Below are 17,292 nucleotides of genomic sequence, written 5' to 3'. Positions count from 1 at the left end.
CAGAATATTTATGTGTAGGGAAGTCTCCTGACTTGACCATAGTCCTTGGAAGTTTCTTCCCTGTGTGACTGCTCCCCAGCCTCGAAGGCTGGCATCCGTGGTCACCAGGACCCAGTCCTGTATGCCGAAACTGCGGCCCTCTAGAAGATGAGCACTCTGCAGCCACCACAGTAGAGACACCCTGGTCCTTGGAGACAGGGTTATCAGTTGATGCATCTGAAGATGCGATCCCGACCACTTGTCCAAGAGGTCCCACTGGAAGGTCCTCGCATGGAACCTGCCGAATGGAATTGCTTCGTATGAAGCCACCATTTTTCCCAGGACTCGTGTGCAGCGATGCACCGATACCCGTTTCGGTTTTAGGAGGTCTCTGACTAGAGATGACAGCTCCTTGGCTTTCTCCTGCAGGAGAAACACTTTTTTTCAGTTCTGTATCCAAAACCATCCCCAGGAACATTAAGCGAGTGGAAGGAACCAGTTGTGACTTTGGAATGTTTATAATCCAGCCATGCTGTTGTAGCACCTCCTGAGATAGTGCTACTGCGACCAGTAACTGCTCCCTGGACCTCGCCTTTATAAGGAGATCGTCCAAGTACGGGATAATTAAAACTCCCTTTTTTCGAAGGAGTATCATCATTTCTGCCATTACCTTGGTAAACACCCTCGGTGCCGTGGACAGTCCAAACGGTAGTGTCTGGAATTGGTAATGGCAATCCTGTACCACAAATCTGAGGTACTCCTGGTGAGGAAGGTAAATAGGGACATGCAGGTAAGCATCCTTGATGTCCAGGGATACCATGTAATCCCCCTCGTCCAGGCTTGCAATAACCGCCCTGAGCGATTCCATCTTGAACTTGAATTTTGTTATGTATGTGTTCAAGGATTTCAAATTTAAAATGGGTCTCACCGAACTGTCTGGTTTCGGTACCACAAACAGTGTGGAATAATAACCCCGGCCTTGTTGAAGTAGGGGTACCTTGACTATCACCTGCTGTTGTGAATGGCCTCTAGCACAGCTTCCCTGCCTGATGGAGTCGTCGGTAAGGCTGATTTGAGGAAACGGCGGGGGGGAGGCGCCTCGAATTCCAGCTTGTACCCCTGAGATACTACTTGAAGGATCCAGGGATCCACCCACCCGTGAGCGAGCCCACTGATCGCTGAAATTCTTGAGGCGGCCCCCCACCGTACCTGGCTCCGCCTGTGGAGCCCCACCGTCATGCGGCGGATTTGGAAGAAGCGGGGGAGGACTTTTGGTCCTGGGAACCTGCTGTGTGTTGCAGCTTTTTATCCTACCTCTGCCTCTAGACAGAAAGGACCCGCCTTTTCCCCGCCTGTTTTTCTGGGGTCGAAAGGACTGTACTTGGTAATACGGTGCTTTCTTAGGCTGTGAGGGGACATGGGGCAAAAATGCAGACTTCCCAGCCGTTGCTGTGGAAACAAGGTCTGAGAGACCGTCCCCGAATAACTCCTCACCCTTATAAGGCAAAACTTCCATGTGCCTTTTAGAATCTGCATCTCCTGTCCACTGCCGAGTCCATAAGCCTCTCCTAGCAGAAATGGACAATGCACTTATTCTAGATGCCAGCCGGCAGATCTCCCTCTGTGCATCTCTCATGTATAAGACCGAGTCTTTTATATGCTCTATAGTTAGCAATATAGTGTCCCTGTCCAGGGTGTCAATATTTTCCGACAGGGAATCTGACCAAGCAGCAGCAGCAAAGCACATCCAGGCTGAAGCAATAGCTGGTCTCAGTAGAACACCAGTGTGTGTGTATATAGATTTTAGGATAGCCTCCTGCTTTCTATCAGCAAGTTCCTTTAGGGCGGCCGTATCCGGAGACGGTAGTGCCACCTTTTTAGACAAACGTGTGAGCGCTTTATCCACCCTAGGGGGAGTTTCCCAACGTGACCTATCCTCTGGCGAGAAAGGGAACGCCATTAGTAATTGTGGCCGGAGGGACCCCAGCCACGAGGCAAATGGCCGCTTTGGCACTGAAGGGGTTAACCCCTAGTGCCCGGCGCCATTTTTAAAGAACAAAGGGCGCTTGGCGCCAGATTTTAAATGTGTTGGGCGCTAGGCGCCGTGTTTGTAAAATATTGCAGCAAATGTATTTTTAAACTGTGCCGTGGTCCCGGACCCCTCCGGAGACCACGGCAGGGAGGACAGCCCCCGGCGCGCTCAGCAGAGTGTGCGCGCCGGGGGAGAGGAGGCAGCCGCTGACCGCCGGAGTCCGGGAGCTCCGCTCCCGGCAGCGGTCAGTGTAGCCCCGGGCGCACTGGAGTGTGCGCGCCGGGGAGAAGGGTGAGCGCTGCGGCTGGGAGCTCGGCTCCCGCTGCAGTGCTCTCTGTGAGAGCCGCCGCTGGGGGCCGGGAGCTCTGCTCCCAGCGCCTCAGCCCAGCACGGGTGGCCAGCCGCAGCAGCCGGGACGGACGTCCCGGGCTGCTAGCCGGCGAGGGGGGTGCGCTGCAGCCCGGCTCCCCGCCGGACGCTGCAGCGAGGCTACCAGACAGGCGCCGCTCATGGGGGACCGGGCTAGCCGGCTCCCTAGCGGCGTGGGTGAAATTAGGCTGCCCAGCAGGATGGTGAGCGCTGGGGTCCGGGAGCTACGCTCCCGGCGCCTCAGCGCTGAAACAAGCCAGGGTCACGGCGGCCAGGACAAGTGTCCCGGGCCGCCGGACTTCGGTACAGGGGGGTGCGCCGCTGCGTGCGGCGAGGCCACTGGTTAGTGCCACGCTGGGGGGACAGGGAGAGCCAGCTCCCTGGAACCCCAGAGGCAGGAAGGCAGGCTGGAGGATGGGGGAAGCCAGCCCCATACCTCCAGCACTGAGAGAGAGCCCTAGCAGCCAGGCTGCAGGGCTAGGGAAGCCCAGCGCTGAGCACTGGGCACAGCAGTTAAATAATGACCTACAGTGTGTTGTAAGGCACTGCAGTGCCTGAGTATGTAGAGTCTGTGCAGGGCACAGGCTCAGTGTATATTTACAGGGAAATGTACAGTGTGATTTAAATGTAATGTATTTAAAGATAAAGTGCACTTACTTGATTGTGTGTCCCAGGAGGGGGGAATCCATAGCTGTGCAGGCTGATGGATTCTCCCAGACCTTTTCCCCAAAAACGGAATGTTTTCCCATCCAGCCTCACATTTCCAAGAGGTACAGGGAGAGAGAGAAGCGGCTTAGCTATGAAACAAGCTGAGTGGTTTCTTGGAGCTCCATGGAGATCAGCCGTAGTGCCAAGAAACCTGGGCCGGGGAGCCAGGCTGCCCAGCTCTGGAGCCCAAATCCAGGCTGCAGGCAGTGAGAGGGGTCCCGGGCAGGTTTCTGGAAGTCAGTTTAGGAGGGAAAAACTTCCCCCCAGCCAGACTGAACGGCACCGTGGGAGTATCCTGAATCTCCAAGATAGGAGGGTCAAAGGAGACCGACCGCTCCCCACTGTCCATAGGGAACAATGTAAAGGTGTGCATGAGACCAGAGCATGCACAGCTCATGGGTAAACATTGATTGGTTGTACACCACAGGGTGGGCTTACCCCCTGTGGTAAGGGGTCTTGGAGAGGGATAAAAGGAGGGCAGTTGGCCCATAGGAGTGTGAATTGTAACATCTTCTTCTGCTGAAAACATCTTGATTGTATGCTGTTGCCCCTAGCAATAGGGAGGAGCCTTTTTAAAGGTTATTTGAGCAAATAAACATCTTTGCCTCAAGAAGACTGCTTCATCTTGTGACCAACAGGGTTAGGCCAAACCTAGCCCCGTTCTCCGGCTGTCCAGGGAAGCACCTGATGTCTCCAAGCTCCGCCTTCTGCCAGCTACCGGTAGAGGCCTAGCAAGTGGCTAGTGGGGATTCGTCAGCACCACACAGCTGTGGTAAAGCAGTGCGTCGGCACATACAGAGCAGAACCGTGGTTCCAAACGCCACGGCAGGTTAGGAGTTTGGTGGTGGCAGCAAGAACCCGCCCACAGCGCAGTGGGTGGAGTCAGTAACAGGCGGTTACTGACGGTAAGCGGGAATCCCCTATGTGGTCAGGCCTCGTGCGGCTTGACCTTCCATTCTGTGCGCAGTCGACGGGACGCGGCAAGCGGCGAGTGCTTCCGTACGGTACCGTCCTGTCACAGTAATTTTTTTGAAATCACCAATTTTTTATCAGGGGAAGTCCACGCTTCTTCACACACCTCATTCAATTCCTCAGATGGGGGAAAAACTATAGGTAGTTTTTTCTCCCCAAACATAATACCCTTTTTTGAGGTACCTGGGTTTATATCAGTAAGGTGTAATACCTCTTTCATTGCCTCGATCATGCCACAAATGGCCCTAGTGGACATTAAATTTGACTCATCGTCGTCGACACTTGCATCAGTATCCGTGTCGACATCTGTGTCTGCCATCTGAGGTAGTGGTCGTTTCAGGGCCCCTGATGGCCTTTGAATCGTCTGGGCGGGCAGGCACGAGCTGAGAAGCCGGCTGTCCCGCATTTGGCATGTCGTCAAATTTTTTATGTAAGGAGTCGACACTTGCACGTAATTCCTTCCATAAATCCATCCACTCAGGTGTCTGCCCCGCAGGGGGTGACATCACATTTATAGGCATCTGCTCCGCCTCCACATAAGTCTCCTCATCAAACATGTCGACACAGCCGTACCGACACACCGCACACACACACAGGGAATGCTCTTAAAGGAGACAGGACCCCACAAAAGCCCTTTGGGGAGACAGAGAGAGAGTATGCCAGCACACACCAGAGCGCTATAATAATACAGGGACTAACTGAATTATGACCCTTTATAGCTGCTTATTATATTAAACTGCGCCCAAATTTAGTGCCCCCCTCTCTTTTTTACCCTTTCTGTAGTGTAGACTGCAGGGGAGAGTCAGGGAGCTTCCTTCCAGCGGAACTGTGAGGGAATAATGGCGCCAGTGTGCTGAGGAGATAGGCTCCGCCCCTTTTTCGGCGGCCTTTTCTCCTGCTTTTTTCTGTATTCTGGCAGGGGTAATTACCACATATATAGCCTCTGGGGCTATATATTGTGGTTATTTTGCCAGCCAAGGTGTTTTTATTGCTGCTCAGGGCGCCCCCCCCCCAGCGCCCTGCACCCTCAGTGACCGGAGTGTGAAGTGTGTATGAGGAGCAATGGCGCACAGCTGCAGTGCTGTGCGCTACCTTGGTGAAGACTGAAGTCTTCTGCCGCCGATTTTCCGGACCATCTTAATGCTTCTGGCTCTGTAAGGGGGACGGCGGCGCGGCTCCGGGAACGAACACCAAGGACGAGTCCTGCGGTCGATCCCTCTGGAGCTAATGGTGTCCAGTAGCCTAAGAAGCCCAAGCTAGCTGCAAGCAGGTAGGTTCGCTTCTTCTCCCCTTAGTCCCTCGATGCAGTGAGCCTGTTGCCAGCAGGTCTCACTGTAAAATAAAAAACCTAATTTAAACTTTCTTTCTAGCAGCTCAGGAGAGCCCCTAGTGTGCATCCAACCTCGGCCGGGCACAAAATCTAACTGAGGTCTGGAGGAGGGGCATAGAGGGAGGAGCCAGTGCACACTAGATAGTACCAAATCTTTCTTATAGAGTGCCCAGTCTCCTGCGGAGCCCGTCTATCCCCCCATGGTCCTTACGGAGTCCCCAGCATCCACTAGGACGTTAGAGAAAATAATACTGGGGGGATTAGACATTACAGGGGGGGGATATCAGGCAGTATACTGGGGCACAGGCTCTGTATAATAATACTGGGGGTCAGACATTACAGGGGGGGTAATCAGGCAGTATACTGGGGCACAGGCTCTGTATAATAATACTGGGGGTCAGACATTACAGGGGGGGATATCAGGCAGTATACTGGGGCACAGGCTCTGTATAATAATACTGGGGGGGGGTCAGACATTACAGGGGGGGGGTATCAGGCAGTATACTGGGGCACAGGCTTTGTATAATAATACTGGGGGTCAGACATTACAGGGGGGTAATCAGGCAGTATATTGGGGCACAGGCTTTGTATAATAATACTGGGGGTCAGACATTACAAGGGGGGTAATCAGGCAGTATATTGGGGCACAGGCTTTGTATAATAATACTGGGGGTCAGACATCACAGGGGGGGTAATCAGGCAGTATATTGGGGCACAGGCTCTGTATAATAATACTGGGGGTCAGACATTACAGGGGGGGTAATCAGGCAGTATATTGGGGCACAGGCTTTGTATAATAATACTGGGGGTCAGACATTACAGGGGGGTAATCAGGCAGTATACTGGGGCACAGGCTCTGTATAATAATACTGGGGGTCAGACATTACAGGGGGGGTAATCAGGCAGTATATTGGGGCACAGGCTCTGTATAATAATACTGGGGGTCAGACATTACAGGGGGGTAATCAGGCAGTATACTGGGGCACAGGCTCTGTATAATAATACTGGGGGTCAGACATCACAGGGGGAGTAATCAGGCAGTATATTGGGGCACAGGCTCTGTATAATAATACTGGGGGTCAGACATTACAGGGGGGTAATCAGGCAGTATACTGGGGCACAGGCTCTGTATAATAATACTGGGGGGGTCAGACATTACAGGGGGGGTATCAGGCAGTATACTGGGGCACAGGCTCTGTATAATAATACTGGGGGTCAGACATTACAGGGGGGTAATCAGGCAGTATACTCTGTATAATAATACTGGGGGTCAGACATTACAGGGGGGTATCAGGCAGTATACTGGGGCACAGGCTCTGTATAATAATACTGGGGGTCAGACATTACAGGGGGGGTAATCAGGCAGTATATTGGGGCACAGGCTTTGTATAATAATACTGGGGGTCAGACATTACAGGGGGGGTAATCAGGCAGTATACTGGGGCACATGCTCTGTATAATAATACTGGGGGGGTCAGACATTACAGGGGGGGTAATCAGGCAGTATACTGGGGCACAGGCTCTGTATAATAATACTGGGGGTCAGACATTACAGGGGGGGGGGGATATCAGGCAGTATATAGGGGCACAGGCTCTGTATAATAATACTGGGGGTCAGACATTACAGGGGGGGTAATCAGGCAGTATACTGGGGCACAGGCTCTGTATAATAATACTGGGGGTCAGACATTATAGGGGGGTAATCAGGCAGTATATTGGGGCACAGGCTCTGTATAATAATACTGGGGGTCAGACATCACAGGGGGAGTAATCAGGCAGTATACTGGGGCACAGGCTCTGTATAATAATACTGGGGGTCAGACATTACAGGGGGGTAATCAGGCAGTATACTGGGGCACAGGCTCTGTATAATAATACTGGGGGTCAGACATTACAGGGGGGTAATCAGGCAGTATACTGGGGCACAGGCTCTGTGTAATAATACTGGGGGTCAGACATTACAGGGGGATATCAGGCAGTATACTGGGGCACAGGCTCTGTATAATAATACTGGGGGTCAGACATCACAGGGGGAGTAATCAGGCAGTATACTGGGGCACAGGCTCTGTATAATAATACTGGGGGTCAGACATTACAGGGGGGGTAATCAGGCAGTATACTGGGGCACATGCTCTGTATAATACTGGGGGGGTCAGACATTACAGGGGGGGTAATCAGGCAGTATACTGGGGCACAGGCTCTGTATAATAATACTGGGGGTCAGACATTATAGGGGGGAAATCAGGCAGTATATTGGGGCACAGGCTCTGTATAATAATACTGGGGGTCAGACATTATAGGGGGGTAATCAGGCAGTATACTGGGGCACAGGCTCTGTATAATAATACTGGGGGGGTCAGACATTACAGGGGGGGTAATCAGGCAGTATACTGGGGCACAGGCTCTGTATAATAATACTGGGGGTCAGACATTACAGGGGGGGGTAATCAGGCAGTATACTGGGGCACAGGCTCTGTATAATAATACTGGGGGTCAGACATTATAGGGGGGTAATCAGGCAGTATATTGGGGCACAGGCTCTGTATAATAATACTGGGGGTCAGACATTATAGGGGGGTAATCAGGCAGTATACTGGGGCACAGGCTCTGTATAATAATACTGGGGGGGTCAGACATTACAGGGGGGTAATCAGGCAGTATACTGGGGCACAGGCTCTGTATAATAATACTGGGGGTCAGACATTACAGGGGGGTATCAGGCAGTATATTGGGGCACAGGCTCTGTATAATAATACTGGGGGTCAGACATTACAGGGGGGTATCAGGCAGTATACTGGGGCACAGGCTCTGTATAATAATACTGGGGGGTCAGACATTACAGGGGGGTATCAGGCAGTATACTGGGGCACAGGCTCTGTATAATAATACTGGGGGGGTCAGACATTACAGAGGGGGGGGGGGGGTAATCAGGCAGTATACTGGGGCACAGGCTCTGTATAATAATACTGGGGGGGTCAGACATTACAGGGGGGTATCAGGCAGTATACTGGGGCACAGGCTCTGTATAATAATACTGGGTGTCAGACATTACAGGGGGGGTAATCAGGCAGTATACTGGGGCACAGGCTCTGTATAATAATACTGGGTGAAAGACATTACAGGGGGGGGTAATCAGGCAGTATATAGGGGCACAGGCTCTGTATAATAATACTGGGGGGGTCAGACATTACAGGGGGGTAATCAGGCAGTATATAGGGGCACAGGCTCTGTATAATAATACTGGAGGTCAGACATTACAGGGGGGGTATCAGGCAGTATACTGGGGCACAGGCTCTGTATAATAATACTGGGGGGGTCAGACATTACAGGGGGGTAATCAGGCAGTATATAGGGGCGCAGGCTCTGTATAATAATACTGGAGGTCAGACATTACAGGGGGGTAATCAGGCAGTATATAGGGGCACAGGCTCTGTATAATAATACTGGAGGTCAGACATTACAGGGGGGTAATCAGGCAGTATACTGGGGCACAGGCTCTGTATAATAATACTGGGGGTCAGACATTACAGGGGGGTAATCAGGCGTTATATTGGGGTACATACATCAGGTGTCCCCTCATCACTGTGACGGGACCACCAGCACCCGGCGCCATGTGACAGAGGTGACCTCTCTATACAGCCGTCGCTGCTGCTGTCGCCCCTTTAAGAGGCCGCAGTGTGATTGGCCGGACCCCAGTCTCCACGGGCTCCCATTGGTCAGCCACGCGTACGTCCCTCCCGTTAAGGCGGCGCAGTCCCCGGTCACCTTGTGCAGGCGGCAGGCAGACGTAGGTGCGGAAAAAGTCGCTGCGCCGGGCTCCCGCCTTCAGCCGGTTGGCGAGCGGCTTACTGATCTGCCGGATCCCCAGGTACAGGAGCTTCGCGATGGGAAAGGCGCCCACCACCATCTTTAGTGACGTCACATGCCGGCCAACGTCACGGCGTCTCCTCCGTCACTGGCCCCGCCCCGAGCCCGCCCTCATCACTTCTCCCGCCCGCCATGGGAATTCTGGGAGACGGAGCTCATTCATATACTGTACTGTACCTCTATATACCTCATACAGTGTACTGTACCTCTGTATACCTCATACACCGACTGTACTGTACCTCTATATACCTCATACAGTGTACTGTACCTCTATATACCTCATACACTGTACTGTACCTCTATATACCTCATACACTGTACTATACCTCATGCACTGTACTGTACCTCTATGTACCTCATACTAACTGTACTGTACATCTATATACCTCATACACTGTACTATACCTCTATACCTCATACACTGTACTGTACCTCTATGTACCTCATACTAACTGTACTGTACCTCTATACCTCATACACCTACTGTACTATACCTCTATATACCTCATACACTGTACTGTACCTCATACTAACTGTACTGTACCTCTATATACCTCATACACCTACTGTACTATACCTCATACACTGTACTGTACCTCTATGTACCTCATACTAACTGTACTGTACCTCTATATACCTCATACACAGACTGTACTGTACCTCTATATACCCCATACTAACTGTACTGTACCTCTATATACCTCATACACTGTACCTCTATATACCCTGTACTAACTGTACTGTACCTCTATATACCTCATACAGTGTACTGTACCTCTATATACCACATACACGGTACTATGCCTCTATATACCTCATACACTGTACTGTACCTCTATATACCTCATACATTGTACTATACCTCTATATACCTCATACACTGTACTGTACCTCTATGTACCTCATACTAACTACTGTACCTCTATATACCTCATACACCTACTTTACTATACCTCATACTCTGTACTGTACCTCTATGTACCTCATACTAACTGTACTGTACCTCTATATACCTCATACACTGTACTGTACCTTATGTACCTCATACTAACTGTACTTTACCTCTATATACCTCATACACTGTACTGTACCTCTATATACCTCATACACGGTACTGTACCTCCATATACACTGTACTGTACCCCTATATACCTCATACACTATACTATAGCTCTATGTACCTCATACTAACTGTACTATACCTCTATATACCTCATACACTGTAATATACCTCATACACCGACTGTACTGTACCTCTATATACCTCATACAGTGTACTGTACCTCTATATACCTCATACACTGTACTGTACCTCTATATACCTCATACACTGTACTGTACCTCTATGTACCTCATACTACCTGTACCTCTATATACCTCATACACTGTACTATACCTCTATATACCTCATACACTGTACTGTACCTCTATGTACCTCATACTAACTGTACTGTACCTCTATACCTCATACACCTACTGTACTATACCTCTATATACCTCATACACTGTAATATACCTCTATATACCCCGTACTAACTGTACTGTACCTCTATATACCTCATACACTGTACTATGCCTCTATATACCTCATACACTGTACTGTACCTCTATATACCTCATACACCTACTGTACTATACCTCATACACTGTACTGTACCTCTATGTAGCTCATACTAACTGTACTGTACCTCTATATACCTCATACACTGACTGTACTGTACCTCTATATAACCCGTACTAACTGTACTGTACCTCTATATACCTCATACACTGTACTGTACCTTATGTACCTCATACTAACTGTGCTTTACCTCTATATACCTCATACACTGTACTGTACCTCTATATACCTCATACACGGTACTGTACCTGCATATACCTCATACACTGTACTGTACCCCTATATACCTCATACACTATACTATACCTCTATGTACCTCATACTAACTGTACTGTACCTCTATATACCTCATACACTGTACTATACCTCTATATACCTCATACAGTGTACTGTACCTCTATATACCTCATACAGCAGGCATTCCCAACCACGGTCCTCAAGGCACACCAACAGTGCAGGTTTTAGTGATATCCAGGCTGCAGCACAGATGGCTAAATCAAAATAACTGAGGTGCTAATTAAGTCACCTGTGCTGAAGCCGGGATATCACTAAAACCTGCACTGTTAGTGTGCCTTGAGGACCGTGGTTGGGAATGCCTGTCATACAGTGTACTGTGCCTCTATATACCTCATACACTGTACTGTACCTCTATGTACCTCATACTAACTACTGTACCTCTATATACCTCATACACCTACTTTACTATACCTCATACTCTGTACTGTACCTCTATGTACCTCATACTAACTGTACTGTACCTCTATATACCTCATACACTGTACTGTACCTTATGTACCTCATACTAACTGTACTTTACCTCTATATACCTCATACACTGTACTGTACCTCTATATACCTCATACACGGTACTGTACCTCCATATACACTGTACTGTACCCCTATATACCTCATACACTATACTATAGCTCTATGTACCTCATACTAACTGTACTATACCTCTATATACCTCATACACTGTAATATACCTCATACACCGACTGTACTGTACCTCTATATACCTCATACAGTGTACTGTACCTCTATATACCTCATACACTGTACTGTACCTCTATATACCTCATACACTGTACTGTACCTCTATGTACCTCATACTAACTGTACCTCTATATACCTCATACACTGTACTATACCTCTATATACCTCATACACTGTACTGTACCTCTATGTACCTCATACTAACTGTACTGTACCTCTATACCTCATACACCTACTGTACTATACCTCTATATACCTCATACACTGTAATATACCTCTATATACCCCGTACTAACTGTACTGTACCTCTATATACCTCATACACTGTACTATGCCTCTATATACCTCATACACTGTACTGTACCTCTATATACCTCATACACCTACTGTACTATACCTCATACACTGTACTGTACCTCTATGTAGCTCATACTAACTGTACTGTACCTCTATATACCTCATACACTGACTGTACTGTACCTCTATATAACCCGTACTAACTGTACTGTACCTCTATATACCTCATACACTGTACTGTACCTTATGTACCTCATACTAACTGTGCTTTACCTCTATATACCTCATACACTGTACTGTACCTCTATATACCTCATACACGGTACTGTACCTGCATATACCTCATACACTGTACTGTACCCCTATATACCTCATACACTATACTATACCTCTATGTACCTCATACTAACTGTACTGTACCTCTATATACCTCATACACTGTACTATACCTCTATATACCTCATACAGTGTACTGTACCTCTATATACCTCATACAGCAGGCATTCCCAACCACGGTCCTCAAGGCACACCAACAGTGCAGGTTTTAGTGATATCCAGGCTGCAGCACAGATGGCTAAATCAAAATAACTGAGGTGCTAATTAAGTCACCTGTGCTGAAGCCGGGATATCACTAAAACCTGCACTGTTAGTGTGCCTTGAGGACCGTGGTTGGGAATGCCTGTCATACAGTGTACTGTGCCTCTATATACCTCATACACTGTACTGTACCTCTATATACCTCATACACTGTACTATACCTCTATATACCTCATACACTGTACTGTACCTCTATATACCTCATACACTGTACTATACCTCATACACTGTACTGTACCTCTATGTACCTCATACTAACTGTACTGTACCTCTATACCTCATACACCTACTGTACTATACCTCTATATACCTCATACACTGTACTGTACCTCTATGTACCTCATACTAACTGTACTGTACCTCTATATACCTCATACACCTACTGTACTATACCTCATACACTGTACTGTACCTCTATGTACCTCATACTACCTGCACTGTACCTCTATATACCCCGTACTAACTGTACTGTACCTCTATATACCTCATACACTGACTGTACTGTACCTCTATATACCCCGTACTAACTGTACTGTACATCTATATACCTCATACAGTGTACTGTACCTCTATATACCTCATACACGGTACTATGCCTCTATATACCTCATACACTGTACTATACCTCTATATACCTCATACACTGTACTGTACCTCATACTAACTACTGTACCTCTATATACCTCATACACCTACTGTACTATACCTCATACACTGTACTGTACCTCTATGTACCTCATACTAACTGTACTGTACCTCTATATACCTCATACACTGACTGTACTGTACCTCTATATACCCCGTACTAACTGTACTGTACCTCTATATACCTCATACACTGTAGTGTACTGTACTGTACCTTATGTACCTCATACTAACTGTACTTTACCTCTATATACCTCATACACTGTACTGTACCTCTATATACCTCATACACGGTACTGTACCTCCATATACCTCATACACTGTACTGTACCCCTATATACCTCATACACTATACTATACCTCTATATACCTCATACACCGACTGTACTATGCCTCTATATACCTCATATACTACTATACCTCACACACTAACTGTACCTCTATATACCTCACACTAACTGTACTGTACCGCTATATACCTCAGCACTGTACCTCTATATACCTCATACACTGTACCTCCATATACCTCATACACTGTACTGTACTTCTATATACCTCATACACTATACTATACCTCTATATACCTCATACACTGTACTGTACCTCCATATACCTCATACACTGTACTGTACTTCTATATACCTCATACACTGTACTGTACCTCTATATACCTCATGCACTGTACTATACCTCTATATACCTCATACACTGTACTGTACCTCTATATACCTCATACACTGTACTGTACTTCTATTTCTCTGACGTCCTAAGTGGATGCTGGGGACTCCGTCAGGACCATGGGGATTAGCGGCTCCGCAGGAGACAGGGCACAAAACTAAAGCTTTAGGATCAGGTGGTGTGTACTGGCTCCTCCCCCCATGACCCTCCTCCAAGCCTCAGTTAGGTTTTTGTGCCCGTCCGAGCAGGGTACAATCTAGGTGGCTCTCTTAAGGAGCTGCTTAGAAAAAGTTTTTAGGTTTCTTATTTTCAGTGAGTCCTGCTGGCAACAGGCTCACTGCATCGAGGGACTTAGGGGAGAGAAGTTCAACTCACCTGCGTGCAGGATGGATTGGCTTCTTAGGCTACTGGACACCATTAGCTCCAGAGGGAGTCGGAACACAGGTCTCACCCTGGGGTTCGTCCTGGAGCCGCGCCGCCGACCCCCCTTGCAGATGCTGAAGATTGAAGGTCCAGAAACCGGCGGCAGAAGGCTTTTCAGTCTTCATGAAGGTAGCGCACAGCACTGCAGCTGTGCGCCATTGTTGTCACACACTTCACACCAACGGTCACGGAGGGTGCAGGGCGTTGCTGGGGGCGCCCTGGGCAGCAATGTATAATACCTTATTCTGGCTAAAAATACATCACATATAGCCCCTGGAGGCTATATGGATGTATTTAACCCCTGCCAGGTCTCAGAAAAACGGGAGAAGAAGCCCGCCGAAAAGGGGGCGGGGCCTATTCTCCTCAGCACACAGCGCCATTTTCCCTCACAGAAATGCTGGTGGGAAGGCTCCCAGGCTCTCCCCTGCACTGCACTACAGAAACAGGGTTAAAACAGAGAGGGGGGGCACTTATTTGGCGATATGTATATATATATTAAAATGCTATAAGGGAAAAACACTTATATAAAGGTTGTCCCTGTATAATATAGCGTTTTTGGTGTGTGCTGGCAAACTCTCCCTCTGTCTCCCCAAAGGGCTAGTGGGGTCCTGTCCTCTATCAGAGCATTCCCTGTGTGTGTGCTGTGTGTCGGTACTTGTGTGTCGACATGTATGAGGACGATGTTGGTGAGGAGGCGGAGCAATTGCCGGTAATGGTGATGTCACTCTCTAGGGAGTCGACACCGGAATGGATGGCTTATTTAAGGAATTACGTGATAATGTCAACACGCTGCAAGGTCGGTTGACGACATGAGACGGCCGGCAAACCAATTAGTACCTGTCCAGGCGTCTAAAACACCGTCAGGGGCGTTAAAACGTCCTTTTTACCTCAGTCGGTCGACACAGACACGGACACTGACTCCAGTGTCGACGGTGAAGAAACAAACGTATTTTCCTTTAGGGCCACACGTTACTTGTTAAGGGCAATGAAGGAGATGTTACATATTTCTGATACTACAAGTACCACAAAAAAGGGTATTATGTGGAGTGTGAAAAAACTACATGTGGTTTTTCCTGAATCAGATAAATTAAATGAAGTGTGTGATGATGCGTGGGTTTCCCCCGATAGAAAATTATTGGCGGTATACCCTTTCCCGCCAGAAGTTATGGCGCGTTGGGAAACACACCTTAGGGTGGATAAGGCGCTCACACGCTTATAAAAACAAGTGGCGTTACCGTCTCCAGATACGGACGCCCTCAAGGAGCCAACTGATAGGAGGTTGGAAAATATCCTAAAAGTATATACACACATACTGGTGTTATACTGCGACCAGCGATCGCCTCAGCCTGGATGGGCAGCGCTGGGGTGGCTTGGTCGGATTCCCTGACTGGAAATATTGATACCCTTGACAGGGACAGTATTTTATTGACTATAGAGCATTTAAAAGATGCATTTCTATATATGCGAAACTCTGGCATCAAGAGTAAGTGCGATGTCCATATCTGCCAGACGATGTTTATGGACACGACAGTGGTCAGGTGATGCAGATTCCAAACGGCACATGGAAGTATTGCCGTATAAAGGGGAGGAGTTATTTGGGGTCGGTCCATCGGACCTGGTGGCCACGGCAACAGCTAGAAAATCAACCTTTTTTTTACCCCAAGTCACATCTCAGCAGAAAAAGACATAGTCTTTTCAGCCTCAGTCCTTTCGTCCCCATAATATCTGCCCAGGGATAGAGGTAAGGGAAGAAGACTGCAGCAGGCAGCCCATTCCCAGGAACAGAAGCCTTCCACCGCTTCTGCCAAGTCCTCAGCATGACGCTGGGGCCGTAAAAACAGGTGCGGTGGGGGGTCGTCTCAAGAGTTTCAGCACGCAGTGGGCTCACTCGCAAGTGGACCCCTGGATCCTACAAGTAGTATCCCAGGGGTACAGATTGGAAATTCGAGACGTCTCCCCCTCGCAGGTTCCTGAAGTTTGCTTTACCAACGTCTACCTCCGACAGGGAGGCAGTATTGGAAACAATTCACAAGCTGTATTCCCAGCAGGTGATAATCAAAGTACCCCTCCTACAACAAGTAAAGGGGTATTATTCCACACTATATTGTGGTACTGAAGCCAGACGGCTCGGTGAGACCTATTCTAAATGGAGTCACTCAGAGCAGTGATAGCGAACCAGGAAGAAGGGGACTATATGGTGTCCCTGGACATCAAGGATGCTTACCTCCATGTCCAAATTTGCCCTTCTCACAAAGGGTACCTCAGGTTCGTGGTACAAAACTGTCACTATCAGTTTCAGACGCTGCCGTTTGGATTGTCCACGGCACCCCGGGTCTTTACCAAGGTAATGGCCGAAATGATGATTCTTCTTCAAGAAAAGGCGTCTTAATTATCCCTTACTTGGACGATCTCCTGATAAGGGCAAGGTCCAGAGAACAGTTGGAGGTCTGAGTAGCACTATCTCAAGTAGTTCTACGACAGCACGGGTGGATTCTAAATATTCCAAAATCGCAGCTGTCTCCGACGACACGTCTGCTGTCCCTAGGGATGATTCTGGACACAGTCCAGAAAAAGGTGTTTCTCCCGGAGGAGAAAGCCAGGGAGTTATCCGAGCTAGTCAGGAACCTCCAAAAACCAGGAAAAGTGTCAGTGCATCATTGCACAAGGGTCCTGGGAAAAATGGTGGCTTCTTACGAAGCGATTCCATTCGGCAGATTTCACGCAAGAACTTTTCAGTGGAATCTGCTGGACAAATGGTCCGGATCGCATCTTCAGATG

General features: G+C 48.5%; 1 protein-coding gene across 1 annotated transcript in view; it reads right to left on the bottom strand.

The window, feature by feature from the left end:
• The window catches only part of OPA3 (outer mitochondrial membrane lipid metabolism regulator OPA3), a 37,129-nt gene extending 27,777 nt beyond the window's left edge, over positions 1-9,352 (bottom strand). The window contains exon 1 of the mRNA XM_063938437.1: positions 9,156-9,352. Coding sequence (XP_063794507.1) covers positions 9,156-9,297 — 142 coding nt within the window. The 5' untranslated portion in view covers positions 9,298-9,352. The remainder of the gene's footprint in view (positions 1-9,155) is intronic.
• Between the last annotated feature and the right edge of the window lie 7,940 nt (positions 9,353-17,292).

This window comes from Pseudophryne corroboree, chromosome 8 (assembly GCF_028390025.1).
Source record: "Pseudophryne corroboree isolate aPseCor3 chromosome 8, aPseCor3.hap2, whole genome shotgun sequence".
Taxonomy (NCBI): Eukaryota; Metazoa; Chordata; class Amphibia; order Anura; family Myobatrachidae; genus Pseudophryne; species Pseudophryne corroboree.
This window is presented reverse-complemented; position numbering and strand designations above follow the sequence as displayed.